Source organism: Myotis brandtii, unplaced genomic scaffold (genome assembly GCF_000412655.1).
Source record: "Myotis brandtii unplaced genomic scaffold, ASM41265v1 scaffold953, whole genome shotgun sequence".
NCBI lineage: Eukaryota > Metazoa > Chordata > Mammalia > Chiroptera > Vespertilionidae > Myotis > Myotis brandtii.
The window spans coordinates 518608-543009 of NW_005371933.1; the positions used below are offsets into that span (position 1 = coordinate 518608).

Genomic DNA, 24402 nt, shown 5'->3' on the forward strand with positions numbered 1-24402 from the left:
GGTCTCCTGGAAGGTCTCCCGGGCTAATTAGCATATTACCCTTTTATTAGTATAAATATATATAATACATATATATGCATTATTTTATTTAGCTAACAATTTCTGAGTACATCTAACACAACCCACATTCCCAGAAAAGTGGCAAAGAAAAGTTTGTAACACCATCAAAGAAGATCTGGAGTGTTGTTTCTATTAAAACCAAATTTCCTTTTCATTCTTATCACTGCACATTTCACATGAGCTTCTTTCCAGAGGTCACAGGGGTCTGGTGTGTGAAGACAGCCAGTCTGCCCCTCTGAACACAAGGAGCTTCCAGAGAGCTGCTTTTCCACACATAAATCAAAGCTGACTCAGGGCCCTCCTTGTGGGTGCAAGATTGTAGGGCTGTTACAATAAAGCCAAATCGGATGATGCCCACCCAAGTCAGGCTGACCTTACAAAACAAGGAACAAAGAAATTCTATAAAAAGCAGAACCACTCCCCTTCGTAATGATCTATTTAAAAGAGCATTCATTGTTCAAATCAGTACCAAATGACAAGAAGTTTAAATTCCAAATTTAGTCTATAAATTATTCCCCATGAAGTGGAACAGCAGTCCAAATCCCCTATCCTTGTTCTCTAGACCATTTAAAATCCGTCTCAAATCTATTTTCCCCAAGACTCACTATTGCCCCAAACAAATCTTCCATCTCAGCTAAAGGAACCCAGTGCAGCTCACCCCTTCCCATGTCCTTGCCTTTGCTCCTGCTATCACTCCATCTAAACCCCAACTGTCTTTCAAGGCCTGACTCAAATCCCTGCTTAGCGAACAAAGCCTTCTTTGACTGCTCTGTCCCCAATATGTTCTCCTTTTCCGAATGGTTAAGGGATTTATTTATCTGTGCTATCAATTTGTAGTTTAAACTGCCTGGTATTGCTAATTGCATTATCCTAAGTTTATCTGATCTTGGCTAAATTAAAAATTCTATGAAGGCAAGTCCTATGTTTTATACCTTCATTTCTCCCACCATATCTAGTCTCATGCGTGGCAAATCCGGAGATTCTGGATCTGCTGGTATAACACTTTCAAAGCTCTTTCCTATCTCTGCAAATTTTCATACAGAAGGCAGACACCAGAGAGATCAGCTGCTGGCCACTTGGCTACCTCAACAAGGCAGGTCTTCTGCATTCTGGAGGCGCCAGTTCATCAGCACGACCAGAGGTACCCTTCACACTGTCATGAAAGCAGACCTATTTAAAACATAAATATTATTTTCAAACTGAATTTTTCATCCTTCAACACCATGTTACTTCATAATGTCAAAAGACCTGAGAGCTTTTGCTTCGATGATGGCCAAAAGCAGAAGCACGCAGCCATGAGTCTGACAAGACACCTTAATATTAAATGTGCCATCTTTATAACTCCTACATATTTCTCCTGTCTGGGGACCATAAGCCCCACTAATGGGTTTTCTTTCTTATATTACTGCTCTCCAATCATCACTGATTCTGCTTCTCACCAGCTTGATGAAATACAATGAGATTCACTTTAAAAGTATGTATGCAATGAAATCAGTACTGTTTAATCTTTAAAATGGTTTATCAAATAACATTTAAATGATTTTCTATTGCTAAAAATAGTTTTTAGATTTTTTGTTATTTGATATACCAGAAGCTTAAAAGAAACTAAAATCTAAGTTATAAAGTATAATAACATAAACACCTGTGAATATGCTCCGATATGTATGGTAATTCCTTGAGAAAGCACAAAAATAATAAGTTATAGTTCAAAAGCCAATAGAGAAATAGAAGAGACATATTTTTCCTTGTCTCTCTCTCTCTCTGCCTGAAAATTATCTTAATTATTAGTTCTTGATGGGAAAATGAGGAAAAAATTAGCCTGGTTTTGTCTTAAAAAAGGAGTATGCTTCATACTGAATGTGAAGACTGAGCAATTTCCTATTGAGAATTTGTTCTTCATCTTCTACATTCTTCCCACTTAACACATTTAGGGAGTATGTTGTGCTGCCCTTCTGAAGCTGACGATGCAGACAAAACTACACGGAAACCAAAAATCTCTGGTGATAAACTAATCAATCTTACATATGAGAGCTCTAAATAATATATATGCATTTTCGCCTTTAGGATATTCTTAGTGACTTTATTGAAATATAAGATAGATATGATTCAATAAAACCATGATTTAGGGCAACGTTTGATCTATTTTGACACCTATATAACTACCATGAAATCAAGATATACAAAATTTCCATCAATCCAGAAAGTTCCCTTGCACCCTTCTGCAATCAATGTGACCTATGTTCTACCATTATGGTTTACTTTTGCCTATTTTAGAATTGCAATTAAATGAAATCATACAACCTATTTCCTTTAACTCAAAATCAGGTTTTTTCAGATTCACCTACACTGTTACATGTATTAGTAGTACTTCATTTCTTTTTATTGCTGGGAATTATTTCTTTAGGTGGATATAAGGCAATTTATCATTCACTTATTGATGAACATCTGGGTTGTTTCCAGATTTAAGCTATTATGGATTGAATAGCTGTGAACATTGGTATGTAAGTCTGATAGATAAATACCTAGAAGGGGAACTGACTATATGAGAAAATGCCAAATTGTGTTCCAATGTGGTTGTATCATTTTACATTACATTTGCAATGTATGAGAGTTCCAACTATCCTACATAGTATTATAAGTTTTAAAGTGGTATCTTGTTGTGGTTTTAATTTGCATTTCCCCAATGATTAATGCTATTAAGCCTTTTTCATGCTTTTATTGGTCATTCCTATATCTTTGGTGGAGTGTCTGTTCAAATCATTTGTCCATTTTTAATTGCTTTGTCCTATTATTATTATTGAGTTGGAAAGAGTCTTTATTTATTCTGGATACAAGTCCTTTAGGAGATCTATGTACTGTGAATATTTTCTCCCAGTCTGTGCCTTGTCTTTTCCTTTTCTTAATCATGTCCTTCAAAGAGCAGAAGGTTTTAATTTTAATGAAGTCCAATTTATCTTTTTACCCAATTTTTTTTATGGTTCATGCACTTAGTGTCCTAGTTAAAAATTGTTCATTACCCCAGTATTACAACAATTTTACTTTAAGAAAACATGAGAAAACTGTTGTAACATTGGGGTCAATGATTTAGGTTAACAGTTGTCTTTTACATATAAATTTCCTTTGTGATTTCTTCATTGATCCATGGACTAAGTATGTTGTTTAATTGTTTGGACTCTAAATATTTTGAGATTTTACAGATATCTAATATTTATTTAAGTCAAATTTAATTCTGTTGTAGAAAGAGAATATATTCCTTATGGTGTTTATTTTTATCCATTGAGACCTGTTTTACTGGCCCAGCATATGGTCTTGCTGAACATACCATATATACTTGCAAAGAAATATATTCAAATAACAACTGGCCCTCCATAACCAGAGATTCCACATCTGTGGATTCAACCCATCATGAACTGAAAATATTCTTTAAAAAATGTTATGTTGTTGCTGACTTCTAACATGTAGTTACGTCTATGAGGGTTGTGTCTATACTGAACATTTACAGACTTACTTTTCTTGTCATTATTCCCTAAACAATACTGTATAATAACTACTTCCACAGCATTTATATTCTATCAGGTATTATAAGTAATCTGGAGATGATTTAAAGTATACAAAATGATGTGTGTAAATTATATAAAAATACTATTTTATTTTACATAAAGGGCTTGAGCATCTGCAGATTTTGGTATCCATGGAGGACCCTGGAACCAATCCCTGGCAGACACCTAGGGATGACTGTATTATGAGTGCACTATTCTATAAATACCAACTAGGTCAAGCTGGCTGGTAGTATTGTCCAAATTATCTATGTATTTACTCATTGTCTTTGTCTACTTGCTCAGTCAATTGCTGAGAATCATTATCAATAAACGCCTATTAAATTTAAATACACAGAGTAACATTTTGGAAGACAAGCATTCAAACCACAAAGAAAATCAAAATTCTGAACTATGCCACTTAATACAGAACATGTCATCATGTAATGCTAACACAAACTATCGGAAGTGTTGTGGTTATCCTACAAAGTTATATCACCTACCTTAAAAAATTAAAATTAATAAATGAATATGCTCTAGAAAAAAAAGTAGGTGATCATTTAAATCTGTAAAAGTGGTTAGCAAACTATTTTATGTTCATAAGTATTTATTAATAGGTTTAAAATTAATAGCAGAAAGAGAAAATACATAGAAGGTAATGTGTAACTTCCAAAGATCTTTCTTTTTCCTTTTTTCATTTCCAGTGACCTTGGGGTTTTGGGCAGACAGTCAGAGGGCAGGCTGCCAATATCAATTCACACTTAAGCAAAACTTTTGCCAATTAAAACTGAAACACCTGTCTGAATTAACAAAATTGTTCCCATTTTCAACAATGAGAGGAAATTAAAAGCATTACTGAATGTAACTGACTTGGCTCATCTGAAAGGAAATAACGTAGATAACAGCTAATTTTAAATTATCAAGCCGATACGACATAAAGGCTCTCTAATACAGATTGGGTTATTTTTACTATGACTCATTCAGTTTTCCTGAAACGTGCGGATATATCTCAGGAATAGCACTACATAATGACAACTAAAAAAAAATAAAGTACTCCTTTTAAGACAAACTTCTGACACTGCTGAATTAAAACATTTTCCCAACACATCTCACATATATTTCAACATGCTGCACCAACATGAAAACACTGGCAAAAACTTCTCCAAAAAAGAGATTACATTGTAATAAACTTTAGGACAGTTCATTAAAATTGAATGAAATCATTGTATTAAACTTTAGGACAGCTCATTAAAACTGAATGAAATTCAGGACCAATAAAGCCATTCATTTGTTTATTCAATAAATATTTACCAAATGTCCAATAACCATGTCCTATCCCTCTAATGTTTACAAAAGTGTCTGGTGCGAGTATTAAGACTTCTGTTGTACTTGCTCTTCTATCAGCAAAGGAAGACACCTCATAATCTCAGTAGTTCACAACCCCAGCCCCAGGCCGCCAACACTGCTACAGAACAGGTAATGGCTGCCCAGCAAGAAAGGGGATGCTACTTCTTTCCTCTTTGTCCCCTTCTCTTCCACATCTATGGCCAATTCCAAACAGGTCTTATCCACTTAAAAATCCTATTCCTTTAGTCCGGCCGGTGTGGCTCAGCTGGTTGGGCCTCATCCCATGCACCAAAAGGTCGCCAATTCCATTACCTGTCAGGGTACATGCCTGAGTTTCGGGCTCCTGTACTTTAGCCCCAACCTGTATTTCATTCCCTGGAGTTAGGGATTAACAGGACTAAGGAAGAGAATAAATCAGTGAAACCCCCTAGTGTTACAGAAATACCATGTACTGCTTATGAAGAACTTGCACTAAGACTGTTGGCAATAAATTTGGGACTTGTTGGGCCCACATCCCCAGGGGTCTGCCCACCAGGGAAAGCACCAAAGCCTATACCCCTGGAGACCCACCGACACAGGGCAGTCCCAGGGAAGGCAAGCAGCGAGGCTGGGAGGACATAACCTTTACTGGGTAGGATAATCTCCTTCAGTCACTTCCTTGTAGCTTATCAGTAGAGCAGTGACCTTGGAATAGCCCTTATAATGGAACACAGAGATTAACCTAGACAGGATTAAACTCAAGAGAACTAGATTAACAAACGCCCTAACCTTTGGAATTGAATGGATAGGATTAAAATCAACTGGTATAAATACAGATGTAACAGGACAATAAAGACAGAACCTGGCTGGAGAACCTGGCTATGCTGATCATCTGAACACTGCTGTCTCTGTGTCATTCCTTCTTCGCCGACTCCGTCCACACCTTTGGGAACCCCTGGACCTACTGGGGCTGGACCCCAACAGTTATCTTCAGAAGCACCTCACAATTTAGAGGAACAATGGGAAAAGAAATAAAATATTATAATAATAGAGAATCACAAAAGAAGTAGAAAAAGGTTTAAAAGAGAAGAAATATACTCCCACCCCAAGAAAAGCTAAAAAGAAAATTAAATGTTTGAATGGAAATAGAGTATTTTAATGTCTTTTCAGGATAACTATGGATGATACATGTTCCACAATAAACTGCTTATGAGACCAGACCCGAGAGGATGTTGCTACCGACCATCCTCCCCAAGAGAGGCCAGCAGGAACACTTTCTATCATATGCTACATCCTGTTTACCTCAGTCATCAGAAGAAACCCAAGAGTCCTAGTCATCATTTATCAACACTTGTCCCCCTCCAGCTCTCTACTGCCTTACACTGACTCAAGCTCAGTACCGTTCCAGAGCCCCGCATCCTGCCCTGGGCCTCACTTCATGCTGACATGAGGTTCAACAGCATCTTCTCACTGAGACCTTCCCCACAACCTTGTCTAACACTACCATCCAGGTCCCATTTTTATCCCCTTACCCTGCTTTATATTTCTCCTGTGCACTTCTATTAAGTATGTATTTCTCTCTTTGTCTACTGTGTATTTCCCCCACAAGAATGTAAATTGATGTAAACTCCTAGAAGACTGTTCACTGCTGAATCCCTGATGACCAGCACAATACCTAGTACATATCAAGTTTTCAATAGATATTAGCTGCATAAATAGATGGGAAGTGCATAATAATTTTAATGTATCTTTTTAAAAATGTTTGTAACACTTTACTTGTCAAATTCCTGATAGCATATGTAACAAGTAAATAAGGAGATTTTTACATAGTAATCTAAACACAGACATGCTATAATGATAAACACCAAAGATTTCTAGTAAGTGGGAAAATAAAAAGGGCACCCCGAGGACTCAAAGGATTAACATCCAACCAGTTCTCTGTCACTTCATTCATTCATTCAACATTGAGCACCTATTTCAATATTTATTGAGCACCTATTCTGTGTAATGCTCTGGGAACAAAAATGAACAAGAAATATTTGATCACTGCCCTCAAAGCCAAGCAAGCACAAAGAAAAATACTTATGTTTAAATCAGCAGTAAGAAGGTGCAGTTTGGAAACTAAAATGATGAGTTTTTGTTCCCTTAATTTCCTTAAGTGGCAGTGTCCCAAGGTGAGCAATTTGAGGCAAGAATGTACCAGAGGCAAAACAATCTATAAGAAAAGAAAATGGAAAGAAGGAAGACATTACTCACCGATGTAAATGCCAGCAACTCCTCTTCAGTTAACTTATGCACTGGGTTATTCTTTTGCATATTTGTGCTTTAAATTAAAAAAAGATAAATTACTCCTAAAATGCATGTTGCGTCTAATGAAATATAATTTTTGAAAGACAAAGTAAACTTATTTCATATATTTGAAAGCACATATTTTAATATTACTACATTATATACAAATGCAGATAGGAGTTTGCCAAAGATAAGTACAGAAAGTAGTAAAATACTGACAAAATGTGCTTATTGTACTAAATGTCAACCTAATTTATTTTACTAGGAAAAAAAGGAACTGGGGGAACGTCTACAAAATAAGTGGCTTTTAAGTTTCAAAAATGTTAATATCATGAAAGCCAAGCAAAACTGAGCAACTGTTCCAGATTGGCCGAAACTAAGGAGATAACAACTAACTGCAATGCACATCTAGACAGGCTCCCATGCCACAGAGGAGGCTCCTGGGACCCTGGTAAACTTGAATGGAATCTGAGTATTAAAGGAGAGTAAGTATGAATGTTATTTTCCTGATTTTGAGAACTGTATTGTGACAATGTACAAAAGTACGCTTGCTTGCAGGAATCACACACTAAAGTACTCCAGTGATAGAGTATCATGTTTGAAGATGATTTTCTTAAATTCTTTGCAATGCCTTGCCCTGGCAACTTTTTTCCAAATGTGAAATTACTTCAAAATAGAAAAAAATATAAAAATGAAAGAAAAAAACTATTTCCACCACACATAAAGTTCTACAGTATTCAAAAATAAGTCTACCTTTTGAGATATAAATATCCCCAGAGTTCAAAATACTCATTCTCACCTATGCTAAATATTTTATTAGGAGTCTATTTCTAGCTAAAGCTAACCAAAGAAATTCTGCTTATGAAGGGAGGAGAAGGATGAGAATACCAACTCCCAGGAGATTCCTGAGGTCTCTAATCTCTAACCTTTTGATTGGTTACCCAATTATTCTGGATCTTGAGCAGCATTACAAGATTCCCTCTTCACCCAGAACTCTTGGGACCTCCTGAATAAAGATTTCCCCAACACAAGAGAACCCACATGCAAGGTGTTCAATGTAGCCAAGCAGGTCATTAACTTACCAGATTCCAAGGATAACAGCCAGCTCTTCAGCACACAGGTTGGGCATCTGATACTGTTCACTATCTGCTAACTTTATCTCATTTAGAACAGTATCATCATTCAGCTCAAGATTCTGGTGGAATACAAAAGAAAATACTTAGACCAAAACTGTATGCAATTGATTGCTAGGGAAGGATAAAATACCTTGTTTAAAATTATACAATGTCTACCTATGGTTAACAGGCTTTCACTTGAAACACTTATTTGAGGACAACTTACTGTGTAGAAATACAGGACAGGCCACCTATACCTCAGGAATACATTGACAATATCAATAGAAAATAACAGTTATCATTGCTTGAGCCTACTGTACTCTTCCTACTCTGCCTCTACACTATAAACTAAAACATCAACTCCCAACTCTATTGCTCAGCAGGATCTGGAATGGAAAACAGTTTGAAAAGAATAAAATCTGAAGACCTAGAGGACTTGATAGAATACTTGATTTTAAGAATGACTACAAAGCCAAGGCAGTGTGGTACTGGAATAAAGACAGACATATATCTGAATGGAATAGAATAGAGTCTAAAATTTTAGGTCCACATTATATGGTCAGTTGGTTTTCAACAAAGTACACAGGTGATTTAATCAAGGAAAGTCTTTTCAATAAATGACTGGAACAACTGGATATACATTTAGAAGGGAAAAAAAAGACCCTCACCTCTGTCTCATACCCTATACAAAAATTAAACAAAAATTGATCACAGACCTTAAAGTAGAAGCTAACAGTAAAAAACTTCTAAAAGAAATCCTAGGAGCAAAGCTTTGCAACAATGGGGTAGGCAGACATAAAAAAACCTGAACTATCAGAGAAAAACTTAATATGTTGGACATCATCAAATTAAAAACTTTTGCTCTTTGAAAACATTAAGAAAATGAAAAACCAAGCCAAAGACTCAGAGAATATATTCACAAAAGAAATATCTGGCCGAAACCGGTTTGGCTCAGTGGATAGAGCGTCAGCTTGCGGACTGAAAGTCCCAGGTGCGATTCCGGTCAAAGGCATGTACCTGGGTTGCGGGCACATCCCCAGTAGGAGATGTGCAGGAGGCAGCTGATCGATGTTTCTCTCTCATCGATGTTTCTAACTCTCTATCTCTCTCCCTTCCTCTCTGTAAAAAATCAATAAAATATATTAAAAAAAAAAAAGAAATATCTGAAAAGGGGCTTGTGTGTAGAATATGAAGTCTTACAACCAGAAATAAGAAGATAACCCGATATAAAAATGGACAAAAGATTTGTATAAATGCTTCATAAGAGAAGATATACCAATAGCCAACATGCACACAAGAATATCCTGAACAAAGTAGTCAACATGGAAATACTAATTAAAATCAGAATGAACTACTAGTACACACATATTAGAATGGATAAAATTTAAAAGACTGATAATTCTAAATGTCAGCAAAGATCTAGAACTTTCTTAAAATGGTACCACCACAGAAAACAGTTTGCCAATTTTTATTATAAACATGCATTTATTTACCATGTAAACTATCCATTCCGCTCCTAAATAGTTCCCCATGAGAAATGAAAACATATGTCCTCACAAACACATGCATTTAAATGTTAACAGCAATTTTATCTGTAATAGCTCCAAACTGGAAACAATTCAAATGTCTGTCAATAGATAATATTTTTAAATATACATATATCCATCAATGCAATTCTAATCAGCAATAAAAGAAACTAATGATACACACAACCACATGGATAAGTTTCAAAAACAACATGCTAAGCAAGTGACCAAATACAAAAGAGTACATACTGTATGACTCCATATGAAATTCTAGAAAAGCCAAACTATCTGTAGTCATTGAAGGCAGATCAATGATTGTTTAGGGACAGAGGTATGGGGGATTAACTGAAAAGGGCATGATAGAACTTTTAGGGTGGTGAAACACATCTTGACTGTAATGGTTGTGTGTGTGGGAGGGGTGGTGTGTGTACACACACACACACACACACACACACACACACACACACTAATCCGTGACCCTGTGCACGTATTTGTGCACATTGAAAGGAAATTAATTAGAAGGTGGCCAACAGGGTAGGAATGGGCGAAATGAGCTGGACACGCCCTGGAGCCAACCTCCCGCAGTCCCTCCCAGGCCAACAGCATCTGTGGCAGTGCCACAGCTCAAAGGCATTTGTGGGGTCCCTCAGCCTGGCCTGTGGGGATCGGGCCGAAACCCGCTCTCCGACATCCCTCGAAGGGTGCGAGAGGGCACTCTGCAAAGTTGCTGTCGTACAGGGTGTGGAACGCAAATGCAAGTGTGCAGTAAACCAGATTCGGGGCCGACAGTACCCCAGCAACAACATAACCCCCCCCCGAAGGTGGAATCGCGTGGCCCCGCGAGGAATTGGGCTCCCTCCTCTCTGGTTCTGGGGTGCGTCACTCGACACCACCGCTGCCAAGTCACCGCAGCTCGGCAGCTCCTACATTGAAAGTCTGCCTCCCTGGTGGTGACTGCGCATCATACCTACTGGCCATTCGCTTAGCCTTTTATATATACAGAAGATATATTTGTCAAATCCCATCAAACTATACAATTAAAATGGGTTAATTTTTATTATGTCAGTAATATTTCAATATAATTGTTTTTAATTAATTATCAAAAAATAGTAAAATCACAATGTGATACACACACTCAGAAGAATGGCAAAAATTACCAAGCATTGGTAAGGATGTAGAGCAACTGGTGCCTTGAAACTTTGAGGGTGGGAATATAAAATGATAGCATTTTGGAAAACAATTTGGCAGTTTTTCACCAAGTTAAAAATATACTTACCACATAACCTAGTCATTCCATTCCTAGATATTTACCCATGAGAATTAAAAAGATATGTTCACACAAAGACTTACACACAAATCTTCCAAGCAGTTTTATTCCTTATAGCCAAAAACTAGAAACAGCTCAATGGTCCACCAACAGGGGAATGGATAAGCACATTGTGGTATCAACTGAGCAATAAACAGGAGCTAACCACTGCTATCAAAATATCAGTGACTCTCAAACATTATACTAAGTGAAAGAAACCAGACATAAGAGCCATAGTGTCTGATTCTATTTATTTGAAGTTCTAGAAAAACAGCTCTAGTCTGTGACAGAAAACAGATCAGTGGAAGGGAAAGTGATTGCAGGAATATGTGTGGACTTTCTGGCATGATGGAAATGGCTCTATATTTTTATTACGGTGATGGTTACATGTGTCTCTATTTACCAGAACTCACCAAAACTGAACATTTAAAATAGGTATATATTATTTTATGTAAATATTTCTTCAACAAATTTGATTTAAATTGTTTTTCTAATCCTATATAATAAAAGGCTAATATGCAAATAGACCAAACGGCGGAACCAGAACAACCAAACAACCAGTCGTTATGATGTGCGCTGACCACCAGGGAGTGTGTGTGGTACATGGCGGGCGTTGGCCATGGCGGGATGGTGGAGCAGGTGAGTGGGGGGTGCCAGACCAAGGTGGGGTGCCGGTCACTGTCATCCGGGCGAGCCTCTGGTGGTTACTGAAAATTCTTTGCTCCCGCGCCACGGTCCTGCCTGGCACTCGCACCTGCGGTGCCGGCCCCACTCACACCCACTGCTGGCGCTGGAGCCGCTGCTCACACCCACCCGTAGCCAGCACTGGAGCTGCCGCTCGCACCTGCTGCCAGTGCCGGGCACCGGTCCCGATCACTCGACTCCATCAGCAGGTGTGAGCAGCAGCTGCCAGCCCTGATCACCCCTGAGGGCTTCTCCCCCTCCCCCTGCTCCTGAGGGGGCCACTGGGGCAGCAGCCGCCACTCGCACCTGCTGACAGTGCCAGCCCCACTCACACCTGCTGCTGGCGCCGGCCCCAATCACTCAGCGTCGTCAGCGGGTGGGAGCAGGGCCAGTGCCGTCAGTGTGTGGGAGCAGCGGCGGTGGGAGCAGGGCTGCCAGCAGACAGGGGACCGGGGGCCATGGTGGAAGGGGCCGGGCAGGGGCACGGAGGATGGGCCGAGACCCACCCTTGTGCCTACCACAGCCTCTCGGCCCACAGTTCCTTTCAAGGTGCACGAATTCATGCAATGGGCCCCTAGTAATTCAATAAAAGTAGCTAAAACTAGGAAGAGTTTAGGAATTCAGTGGAGCTGGGCAGAACCCCATAGAAAGCTGAAAACTATCTGTGACTAGGTCAACCTCTTAACTGGTAATCTCTTAATTGGTAAACAGTCCTCTGCCCACATCACAGCCCAAAAGAACAGCTTTCCTTGTTTATTCTCAGGTTCATCCTAACTATAGGCCCAGCTCTATCTACAAGATTTCAAGAAACAGCACTGCAACCTTCAAGAACCACTGATGAGAGAAACACAGAAATTGGGCTGCTGCTTAGTTTCCTCGGAAACAATGCCTCTTCCTCAGGACTAGCACCCTTCCAAGGGCAGGCTGGCAGGTGCACAGCACACCCTGGTGGCCATCCATTTTCAACACAGGCCTTTCATAATTTTTAAAAGGGAGCTACATATGTAAGTTTTAAGTTTTCTAAATGCCACATTTAAAAGATTAAGCAAAGAAAAAAAGAAAGACTTATGGACACAGACAACAGTATGATGGTTCAGAGGGAAAGGGAGGTAGGGGCAGTGGAGGAAGGTACAAGGGGGATAAATGGTGATGGAAGGAGACCTGACTTATTGTGTTGGTAAACACAATACAATATACAGATGATGTACGGTAGCATTGTATACCTGAAACCTATATAATTTTATTAACCAGTGTCACCACAATAAATTCAATAAGAAAAGTTTAGCCCAACCAGCGTGGCTCTGTGGTTGAACATCGACCTATGAACCAGGAAGTCATGGTTTAAATCCAGATCAGGGCACATGCCCTGGCTGCACGCTCCATTCCCAGTGGGGGGCTTGCAGGAGGCAGCCAATCAATGATTCTCTCTCATCGATGTTTCTATCTCTCCATCCTTCTCTCTCTCTAAAAATCAATAAAATACATATATACATGTATATGTGTATATATATATACTTTTTAAATATATTAAATAACTCAGGATCCTCCTCACCTTAGTCAAATGTTCCTGAGGAGTCGGGGCTGGACTGAATTCTCCATTTGAAAATGCATCCCCTTCCCTTCTTACATCTAGAATAAGCTGCGCCACATAATTTTCCTGGAACCGAGTCCTTTTGCCCAAAGCACCTGAAAAAAATATAAAATTATATTCATTGATTTGTCGATCAGACCTACTGTTCAATCATAAAGAGCAATTTTCAGAGTGCTTTAGAGTTTATAAAGTGTTTCTCCATTTCACAAGGAGAAACCTAAGTTTCAGTGATGATTTTAAATGACTTATCCTATATAATAAAGAGCTAATATACTAATTAGACCAGACGGCAGAACAACCATCTGGATGACCTTCCAGGTGAAGCTGGGGCTGCAAGGTCCGAGCTCCTTGCACGAATTTCGTGCATCGGGCCTCTAGTAAAGTTATAAAGCCAATAAGCAATGGGGCCAGAATTCAAACCCAGGATTTCTGCCAATAGATTCCACATCACACTATCAACATCCTCAAAAGAGTAACTCATTAAGTGCCGTAGGGAGAAGAAATGTTATCATCTCCATATGACAGATGAAAACATGGAGGTTCTGAGATACAGTCACTTGCTCAGTATCAGAGCCAGAGCTTAAAGCCAGGTTTTCAGATTCTAAATCCCAGTCTTTCTATCTGGCTTCAGGTGACATCAAACCTTTTTTCATTTTGTAACTGAACTAACTTGCTGCAGAATAGCTTTAAGAGAAGCAAAAGTTCTCACATCCATTTCCTGGTAAGAGTCAGATTACAAAGATCCTTGATAACCAAGGCCAGTCTAAGAAGTCTGGACTTTATTCTGCTATGAGTCTGGCTCTAAGTTATACCTTTTAAACATGTTACACTAAAAACTGTTACTGAGATGGTCTAACACAGCTTACAATATTTATAGTAAGGTTATAGTTGAATAGAAAAAATAATCTGAATCTCCTTTTATATTTGTGAGTACCACATTTGTATTTTTAAGTTCATCACTCTTAACTTGGAAAAAATTGTCAACACTAGGCAGTAAATACATCAACAGTTAAAGGTGACCATACAAGGCACTATGCTATTTTTCAAGTGGTCCAAAAAAAGTCTCCTAAATCCACAATATTCAAAATCATAACCTCTGAAACTAACCTCACAAATTACATTACATATAACTATATTTTCAAACACAGACAAGACTTCAACTTGCACACGGCCATTGTTCCAAAAATTGTAAACTGGATATTTAATAATTTTCCCTACACAAACAGTGATAAAAGATGGCTAGGATCCTAGACAGGCCACAAAGTCATATTTAACTCATAATATACATGAAGGATTTTATTATGTAGCTCAATAAGAAATACAGAGTTTGGAGGCTAAGAATGGACCTTAGAGATAATCTAGACCCAGCCTACGGAGGACATAACAAGTTCAATCATTTCAATACTCACAGATTGGGAGTCACTGTCAGGTATGCTGAGCCCATATTCAACAGGTATAAACAGTGTGTCGAGTGATGATGTCTGACTGCCATTAATGTATTCAATACTGAATGCCAATTACATTGTAAGACACTAGGGACAGAGCGATACATAAAAAGAAACCAATGTTTCTTATTTGGTATTCAGAAGAAACACAGAGGTTTTAGGAGAAATTCTGTAATTTACTTATTCACTCAGCAAATGTTTATTGAGTGCCTACTCTATGCCAGATAGTGTTGTAAGGCACTGAATAAACACCTAATCAACCGTCAAAAATTTGGTCTTAAGGAATACAAAAAAAGCAGGATAGAAACCATAGATGGGCATTTACAAGGAAGGGCAATGTAGGAAGGCCAAACCAAACTTGGGAATCAGGAGGGAGGAGTTGAAAGTTCCTTTGTGTCCTGCCTGGCTTCTATACTACTAGCATGTGTCTAACTAGATTAGGAAATAAATGGGCATCTTCAGGAATAAAAAATATACATAATTTCAAGTTTGTTGTAAAACTATGAATTTTTAAAATAAAATCTTTAAAATCCATTTTTGTAAAGCAAAGAATAGGACATAGAAAATCAAATACAACCAAACAATATAGCTAAATTGCCAATGTATATATTAGTTTTATCAAAAAAATTAATCAATTAGCCACAAAAAATAAGTCTTACCTGTCAAATCAATTTGTAATTTGCTGATGTCTTTAGCAATGCTGAACTGATCTTTTGCTTTTTTATATTCATAATAATATAAAAATATATATGCACATTCCAGATGGAACTGAATAGCCAAATATCGACCTGAATCATCTACAAACAGATGTTCTAGCTTCATCACTACAAGACAAAAGATAAACATGAAAAACTATGATGAGAATAAAATTATATTGAGTAAAATGTTGAGTCCATAATATGTGAAGTATATATTACATTAGCCCTGCTCTTAAAGAATTTTAAATCTGGAAGATAAGGAATTCATATAATAGTTCACAGCTAAAATTTGCTGAGTACTTGTATGTTCCAAGCAGAAAGCTAAAGACACTACATACGTTACCTCCTTTACTCCAAACAATCCTAGAAGATATGATTCATAGCCTGCTCTTTCTTGTTTTAGAGTGCTTGCCTGCACCATATGATTCATAACCCTGTTCTTTCTTGTTTTAGAGTGCTTGTCTGCATCTTGCTATTAAAAAAAAAAATGACAACACAAGGTGTTGATACAAAGTACAAATGAATCTATGAAGAGCTAAACAATACAAAAAGTCTGATGAAGGGATCAGCTTACAATTTCCTCATAAAGAATGTACAATTTCTCCCTTAAAAGAAAGGGAGAGCTCTTCCCAAAAGCAGCCTCATGTGACCTCTGAAAATGGTCCAGTACTCATTTGACCCAGAAAACCCCACAAAATCATGCAAATCAAGAGGTTCAAATGTTCGTGTTCACTTTAAGAACACTCATGAAACTGCCCAGTGCCTTCCTTCAGGGTATGTATATCCAAAAAGCCACCAAATAGCTAAAGGATGTCCCTTTACAGAAGCAATGTGTGCCATGCTGTCCTTACACTGGTGGAGCTGGTGGGGATGCCCAGGCCAAACAGTGGGGCTGGACATAGGATGGTGACCCAAAAAGAGTGCTGAATTTTTGCTGCACATGCTTGAAAATGCAAAGAGTAATGTTGAATTAAGGGTTTGGATGTAGCTTCTCTGGTAATTGAGCACATCCAAGTGAACAAAGCTCCCAAGATGTGGTGCAGAATTTACAGAGCTCATGGGTGGATTAACCTGTACATGAGCTCTCCCTGCCACATGGAGATGATCCTACTGAAAAAGAGCAGACTGTTCCTAAACTAGAAGAAACAGAAGAAACAACTGTAAAATTACCTCTTCCCCACCCTGTATTATAGAGAAGTCCCTTATCAGATATAACATTTGCAAATATTTCCTCCTATCCTGTGAGTTGTCTTTTCACTTTCTTGATCGTATCATTCAAAAGAAAAGCTTTTTTTAATTTTAAAGAAGTCTATAGTCATCACCCTTTAAAGTTAAAAAAAAAAGTCTAAATTATTTTTTTCTTTTGTTACTCAAGCTTTTTTAAAAATATATTTTTATTGATTTCAGAGAGCGAGAGAGAGATATAGAAAAATCAATGATGAGAAAGAATAATTGATTGGCTGCCTCCTGCATGCCCCCTACTGGGGATCGAGCCCACAACCCGGGCATGTGCCCTTGACCCGGGACCCTTCAGTCCGCAGGTCAACACTCTATCCACTGAGCCAAACCAGCCAGGGCATTACTCAAGCTTTTGATGTGGTATCTAAGAATCCATTGCCAAATCTGACGTCATGAAGATTTACCCCTATAGTTTCAGCTCTTATATTCAGGTATCTGACCCATTTTGATTTAACTTTTTGTATATGATGTAAGGTAAGGGTCCAATTTTATTCTTGTGCATGTAATTACCCAGGAGCCCCAACACCATTTGTTGAAAGACTATTCTTTCCCCATTAAAACATTTAATGTGCAGAATAAAGCAAGTAATTATGTTATCATTGTTAGGAACAAGACTTTCAGTTTAAGAAGAGAAGGATACAAGTATCAGTCAAACATAGAAACATTTTGCAAAGTTAATTTTTTTTCAAACTATAAGAGAAAGTTTATTTAGAAAGAAACAGAGGTAGAAGAAGTGAGCTGTAGAAGGAACGGGCTCAGGAAATGAGTTACCCAGGCAAAAAAAGGACCCTTGAAGCTTAGGGGAGGGAGGGAGGGAAGGAGGGAGGGAAGGAGGAAGGGAGGGAGGGAAGCCTTGAGAGACAGAGAGACCTTGAGAGATGAGAGGAGGAGGAAAGGCTTGGGATGAGCAGATATTTAGCAATCCTTTGATGGCTATCACCACCAAGATGGAAATCCAATGTCCTAGTGATCCAAGGTCTAGTTCAACCTGACACACAACCCCTCACATCTGCTCCTGCAATTCCCAAACACAGACATTCCAAGTCTCTCTGCCTCTCTTTGTACATATTGTATACCCTGTCCAACTTCTCCACCTAATAAATTCTCACTGGTTCTTAAAAAGTCAGTTCAAACATCAAACACTTTGTGAAGCCTTCGCTGATCTCTCAAGTTTAGACTAATCACATCCTTTCCTTCATTCCTTCCTCTTTATGCCTTTTTCTTCCTATATTCTAGCACCTATCCCAGTGAGTTCACTGACATCCCCAGCATCTAGCACAGTGACTGCAACACAGCAAGCATTAAAAAAATACATATGTATTTTTACTAAATATCAAATATGGCAGGCAACAGAAAGGCATGAATAAAACTGGAAATAATTGAAGATTTTTCCTATTAAAAAAGTGGCATGATGAAATTGCTATTTAGGAAAACCAATCCAGTACTGATGTATAGGGACAAGGAACAAAGGGCGAAAAAGAGCCTACAGGGAAGGTGCAATCTTTCGGACATGAAGTAATAATGATAGTGGCCTTAAGTAACTGGAGGGCTGGCCATGCAGGACTAGACCTATCCCACCATCTCCGTTGCTCCACAGCAGTGCAGTTCACTAAGTCATTGGTGATGACGTAAGTATTTTATAGCTGCACTTTCCAAAATGATAGCCATTAGCGCCACCTGCTCTCTGAGCACTTGAAATGTGGCTAGTGAAACTGAGGAACTCAAGTCTTTAATTCATTTATTTCACTTGATTTTATTTTAAATAGTCACGTGTGGCTAGTAGCCACTATACTGGACAGGAGCTCTAGCTAGCAATTGTGGCAAAATAGCAGATATTTTAAATTAATAAAAGGGGAGAGACCAAGATGGCGGCATAGGTAAACACCGGAGACTGCTGCCGCAAACAACCACTTCAAAAATACAACTAAAAGACGGAACGGACATCACCCAGAACCACAGGATGGCTGGCTGAGGAGAGACTCTTCAACTAGAAGGAAAAATAACAGCACACCGAGGCTCAGAGGAGGCGCAGTGTGGAAAAAACTCAGGTGCGGAGGTGCGCGCGCAAAGCGGGCTGGTGGCTGAGAGCGCGGTTGTCGTTTTCGGTCAGGGGGGAGTCTCAGACTCTGAGCTCCAGATACGGGCGAATCGCTGGGGACTCGGACCCAAACGGGAGAAGCGGGAGTGTCTGGCATCAGTTGGAAGGCAGCTTTCCCTCCGAGGTTTGCAGCGGTTCCGGGGGTTCTGAGAAGCAGAGCCTCTGGGAACGGGACTGAGAGGGGCCATAACCGCTCCCTCCGCCCGCCCGCCCTGTTGAGCCCGCCCCGCCCAAGCCCTGCGCAGAGCCATTTGCCAGATCGCCTCAGGCAAAGGCTAGATTAGCACCTCCCCAGAGGACAGAAGTTTTCCGCGGCAGACACAGCTGATTCACACAGCCAGTCGGCCTGGTGGTCAAATCCCTCTAGTATTAACTACAACAATCAAGGCTCAACTAGAACAAGACTGCGCACAAAGACCACTAGGGGGTGCACCAAGAAAGCATAAAAAATGCGGAGACAAAAAAACATGACAGAAATGGAGGATATAGAGCTAAAAAACGCAATTTTGAGGGCTTGCAATAAACTTTTGGAGAGCCTCACGAAAACTAATGAGACCCTCGATGCTATGATAAAGAAACTAGAAATTAAGCATACACGCTCTGAAATAAAGAATATTACACCCAATAGCAGACCAGAGGAGCGCAAGAATCAAGCCAAAGATTTGAAATGCGAAGAAGCAAAAAACACCCAACCGGAAAAGCAAAATGAAAAAAGAATCCGAAAATACGAAGATAGTGTAAGGAGCCTCTGGGACAGCTTCAAGCGTACCAACATCAGAATAATAGGGGTGCCAGAAGATGAGAGACAGCAAGATATTGAAAACCTATTTGAAGAAATAATGGCAGAAAACTTCCCCCACCTGGTGAAAGAAATGGACTTACAGGTCCAAGAAGCGCAGAGAACCCCAAACAAAAGGAATCCAAAGAGGACCACACCAAGACACATCATAATTAAAATGCCAAGAGCAAAAGACAAAGAGAGAATCTTAAAAGCAGCAAGAGAAAGAGACTCAATTACCTACAAGGGAATACCCATACGACTGTCAGCTGATTTCTCAACAGAAACTTGGCAGGCCAGAAGGGAATGGCAAGAAATATTCAAAGTGCTGAATACCAAGAACCTACAACCAAGAATACTTTATCCAGCAAAGCTATCATTCAGAATTGAAGGTCAGATAAAGAGCTTCACAGATAAGGAAAAGCTAAAGGAGTTCATCACCACTAAACCAGTATTATACGAAATGCTGAAAGGTATCCTTTAAGAAGAGGAAGAAGAAAAAGGTAAAGATACAAATTGTGAACAACAAACATGCATCTATCAACAAGTGAATCTAAGAACCAAGTGAATAAATAATCTGATGTACAGAATGAACTGGTGATTATAATGAATCAGGGACATAGAAAGGGAATGGACTGACTATTCTTGGGGGGGAAAGGGGAATGGGAGATGCGGGAAGAAACTGGACAAAAATCGTGCACCTATGGATGAGGACAGTGGGTGGGGAGTGAGGGCGGAGGGTGGGGTGGGAACTGGGAGGAGGGGAGTTATGGGGGGGAAAAAAAGAGGAACAAATGTAACCTGAACAATAAAGATTTAATTAAAAAAAATAAATAAATTAATTAATTAATAAAAGGAAGCACTTTGTAGCAATTATTGATCCTAAAAATGGAGTGGACTCCCTCTCAAGAGTCATCTTGGAAAGTGCCCAAGAAAAGAGGAGATGACTTTTTTGATACAATTTTCCAACAGATTACAGCATTAGGATAGGTAGAATGATGGCCTACAAAGAATCAAATTATTTTTGCCTGGAAAAGATTCAAAGATCATTTTTACATGGAAGAGAACCTTGGTTTGGAAGTTAGATAAGTTATCTGAGGTCACACAGGGAGTCAATGACAGAATAGCAACTAAAAGCCAGATCTTAAAACACTATGTTCTGTTAATTTTCTCGACTGTGACAATTTCATGGGAATGCATATGTAAAATATCATCAATTGTATACTTTAAATGAGACTTATTATAGGTTAATTATACTTTTAAAATGCTGTTTAAAAAAGCACACTATACCCACCACATCCATACTACCCTATGTCAACTCTTTAGCATCATCTCGTAAGAGTTATTAAGGATAAATTAGTTAATATATTTAAAGATTAGAACAGTGCTTGGTATAGAGTAAGCATTACAGAAATGTTAACTGCACTATCACTATTAGATACTAGAATTCTGCCCTACTGACCATTCTGGAGAACTGTAATTAGAGTCAGAAACTCCAGATCATAGTTCTGGTTCTTGGACAGTCTCTCTGAGTCTCAATTCTTTGTAAATGAGTTAGTTAACTGGACAAAATAATCTCTAAAGCAGCGGTCGCCAACCAGTGGTCCGCAGACCATGGTGGTCTGTGAGGTCTGAAAGGTTGGCAACGGCTGCTCTAAAGGCCCTTTCCAAATGAAAGATTTCAGAAGTGAACTAGGATAAGAGTTATAGAAAGAGAAAAGAAGGATGGATATGGGGATCCTTAGAGAAGAACTGATAAGATTTAAGAACTGGCTAGATATACAGAATGAAGGAAAACAACGAATCAACTATGAACACAAAGTTTTGAGCTTTGGATGACTCAAGGTTTAAATAAAAAGAAGAACATGTTGATGCAACAGAAGTACACTTATTGTTTTAACAAATCAGTAAGTACATGAAAATGAATATTCATGACCTTCTAAATCAAATCCTCAACCAGTACATTTAAAACATATGCTAAACTCAAAATCTGTTCTCATGAGAGTATGTGAATGCTGTGTTAAAATGAAATCCCTATGGATAATTATAATTAGACTAGAGGCCCGGTGCATGAAATTTGTGCACTGGAGGAGGAGAGGGGGGAGAGCGGGTCTCTCAGCAGGGCCTGCGCCCTCTCGCAGTCCGGGAGCCCTCGAGGGATGTCCAACTGATGGTAGTCAGACATCCTTAGCGCTGTCGCAGAGACCGGAGAGGCTCCCGCCACCTGCCACCGCTGCTACACTAGCTAGGCATGAGCCTGGCTTCTGGCTGAGTGGTGCTCCCCCTGTGGGAGCGCACTGACCACCAGGGGGGAGCTCCTGCATTGAGCATCTGCCCCCTGGTGGTCAGTGCACGTCATAGTGACCGGTCAGTCTACCGTCCGGTCAATTTGAATATTAGCCTTTTATTATATAGGATAACCATATTTAGCATGATTAATAACATTCATTCTAAAATATCAAATTATTTTACAAGTAAACGCATATATCAGCCACCAAGAAACTAATCTCTTGAACTCTTTCAATGTGGGAACAATTTGACCCTAGAGTCACACAACTGCCTGTAGATGTCACAACAGAACCCTTGAACAAAGCATTTTAACCTGTTTTCTCTTAGACAGTGACTTCTTCATGAGCTCATCTTCAAACAGCTAAACTGCAATATTATGGCTCATGCATTTTCAGTATCAAAGCCTACAATAAATGGTTGTGCATCCCTAAGCAGTCTTTAGAGAACCACGGTTTCATGAGTGTGACATCCAAGAGTGCTTTACATGATGCTGAGAGACAAACTCCTCAAGATTCCAACTTACTCCTTCATAGACGGGATCAGTCCAGCTGACACTCTGATGCACTCTATTCCACTACATCGTACTGATGCAACATTCTTGGACCAAAAGATAAAGATCACAGTTGCTGATAATATACTTGCTCTGTTTCATAGACTGCAAAAAAATCCTTCCAAAGGGCAACATTTCAAATATAATATTCTTCCCTGGACACTGAACAGTAATTTCAGTTATAACTGACTGCTTGGTTAACACTTGGGTCAAATCCCAGAACAAAACTTTTTTTTAAATAAAATTGTTTATGAAATGTTGTAGGTTAAGACTATCTACAGACCTATTTAGACATAGCCAAATGGACCAATTTATGACTAGATAACATGAAAAATGTCGTTGATTAGCCTAGAATAGCAACATAAAAAATTCTGAATTGTAAGGCAAAGCAAATGATATGCTACAATACACTTCAGAAAGGAACTGAGACCACTTGGGGAATGAGTCAGTTACAGTCATATTTTCCAATATCTTAGTTATTAAGCCTTTCTGTTCAGAAACTTAATTTTACCTCTTAGAGTTCTCTCTAAAATACACCACTGTGGTTCCTGCCTTTAAAAATAGCACATCAAGAAGGTATGTTCTTTTCTTAATAGTTATCATTATGAACATTAGCCAGAGATATGGTAAAGAGACAGCCAGTAATGTAGATTTACATAATATAGAATAAATCTGCACCAATGGCTATACCAAATTTCATTTCCTTTAAAAAAAAAAAAACTGCCAGTGATACCTTAGTTTTTGTTCATTTACAAATTTTCCATGAAAGTATAATAAAACATAGGAAACTGTATAATATCCTATGCAGTAGGCTGTAACTACCTTTTTTAAAATTAAATAGGAGCTGAATCCTGAAGCCATCCTCCTCCAAATGTTTTCAATAACCTATGGGAAAAAATCAACTTTTCCCCCATTACTTTCAATGACATTCAGCTCATCCCTGAAAACTTTACCCAATTTATTAACTAGCTGCTTACCCCTCCGCCGCCCCCCCCCCCACACACACACACTCTTATTTCTCCCTTGCACAAAGTTTGTTTACAGAGTGTCTCTTACTTAAAAAATATGCAAAGACATGAATGGGGGGAGACATAGTCTACACATTTTCATTTCACTAAAAACAGAAAGAGGACAAGACATATCTGCTAAACGGGCATCAGGTGTCAGTTTTCTCCAAGTCCCACTTGATATTCCACTTTGAAGAGAATGCCATACCTAGGCAACACTATTATGAAATGATTCCAAGTAACACATGGTATCTGGATAGGATCAATTTTCTCATACTTCTATAATATTTTACATTTTAAAAATTTCTTATACAGAAATTAAATTAGGTCAAATCTGCAATTGAGATGGAGGACTAATAGAAAGAGTTCCCCCTAAAAAGTACATATAGACCCCTAGACGGCTTGGCTCAGTGGATACAGCATGTTCAGGAGATACCAATGTGTCTCGCACATTGATGTTTCTCTCTTTCCCTCCCTCCCTCCCCCCCTCCCTCTCCCCCCCGCTCCTTTCCTCTCTCTCTCTCTCCCTTCTTCCCTTCTGCTCTTTCTAAAAACTGATGGAAAAATAGCCTCGGTGGAAAAATATCCTTGGTTGAGAATTAACAGAAAAGAAAAAATGTTAGCTACCAGCCCTGGCTATGTAGTTCAGTTGATTGAGCATCGTCCTGTGCACCGAATGGTTGCTGATCTGATTCCCAATCAGGGCACATACACAGGTTGCAGGTTCGATCCCTGGTTTGGGGTGCTATGGGAAGCAACCGATCGATGTTTCTCACATCGATGTTTCTCTCTCTCTAAAAATCAAATTAAAAAAAAGAATCAACCAATGAATGCATAAGTGGAACAACAAATATATGTTCCTCTC

At 38.9% G+C, this 24402-nt stretch overlaps 1 protein-coding gene across 1 annotated transcript in view; it reads right to left on the reverse strand.

The window, feature by feature from the left end:
* Positions 1–24402, reverse strand: part of TTC27 (tetratricopeptide repeat domain 27) — a 95747-nt gene that overhangs the window by 57079 nt on the left and 14266 nt on the right. The window contains exons 6-9 of the mRNA XM_005886046.2: positions 15538–15702; positions 13395–13528; positions 8294–8406; positions 7179–7245 (exon numbers count right to left, since the gene is read on the reverse strand). Of these exons, the coding sequence (XP_005886108.1) occupies positions 7179–7245; positions 8294–8406; positions 13395–13528; positions 15538–15702 (479 nt within the window). The remainder of the gene's footprint in view (positions 1–7178; positions 7246–8293; positions 8407–13394; positions 13529–15537; positions 15703–24402) is intronic.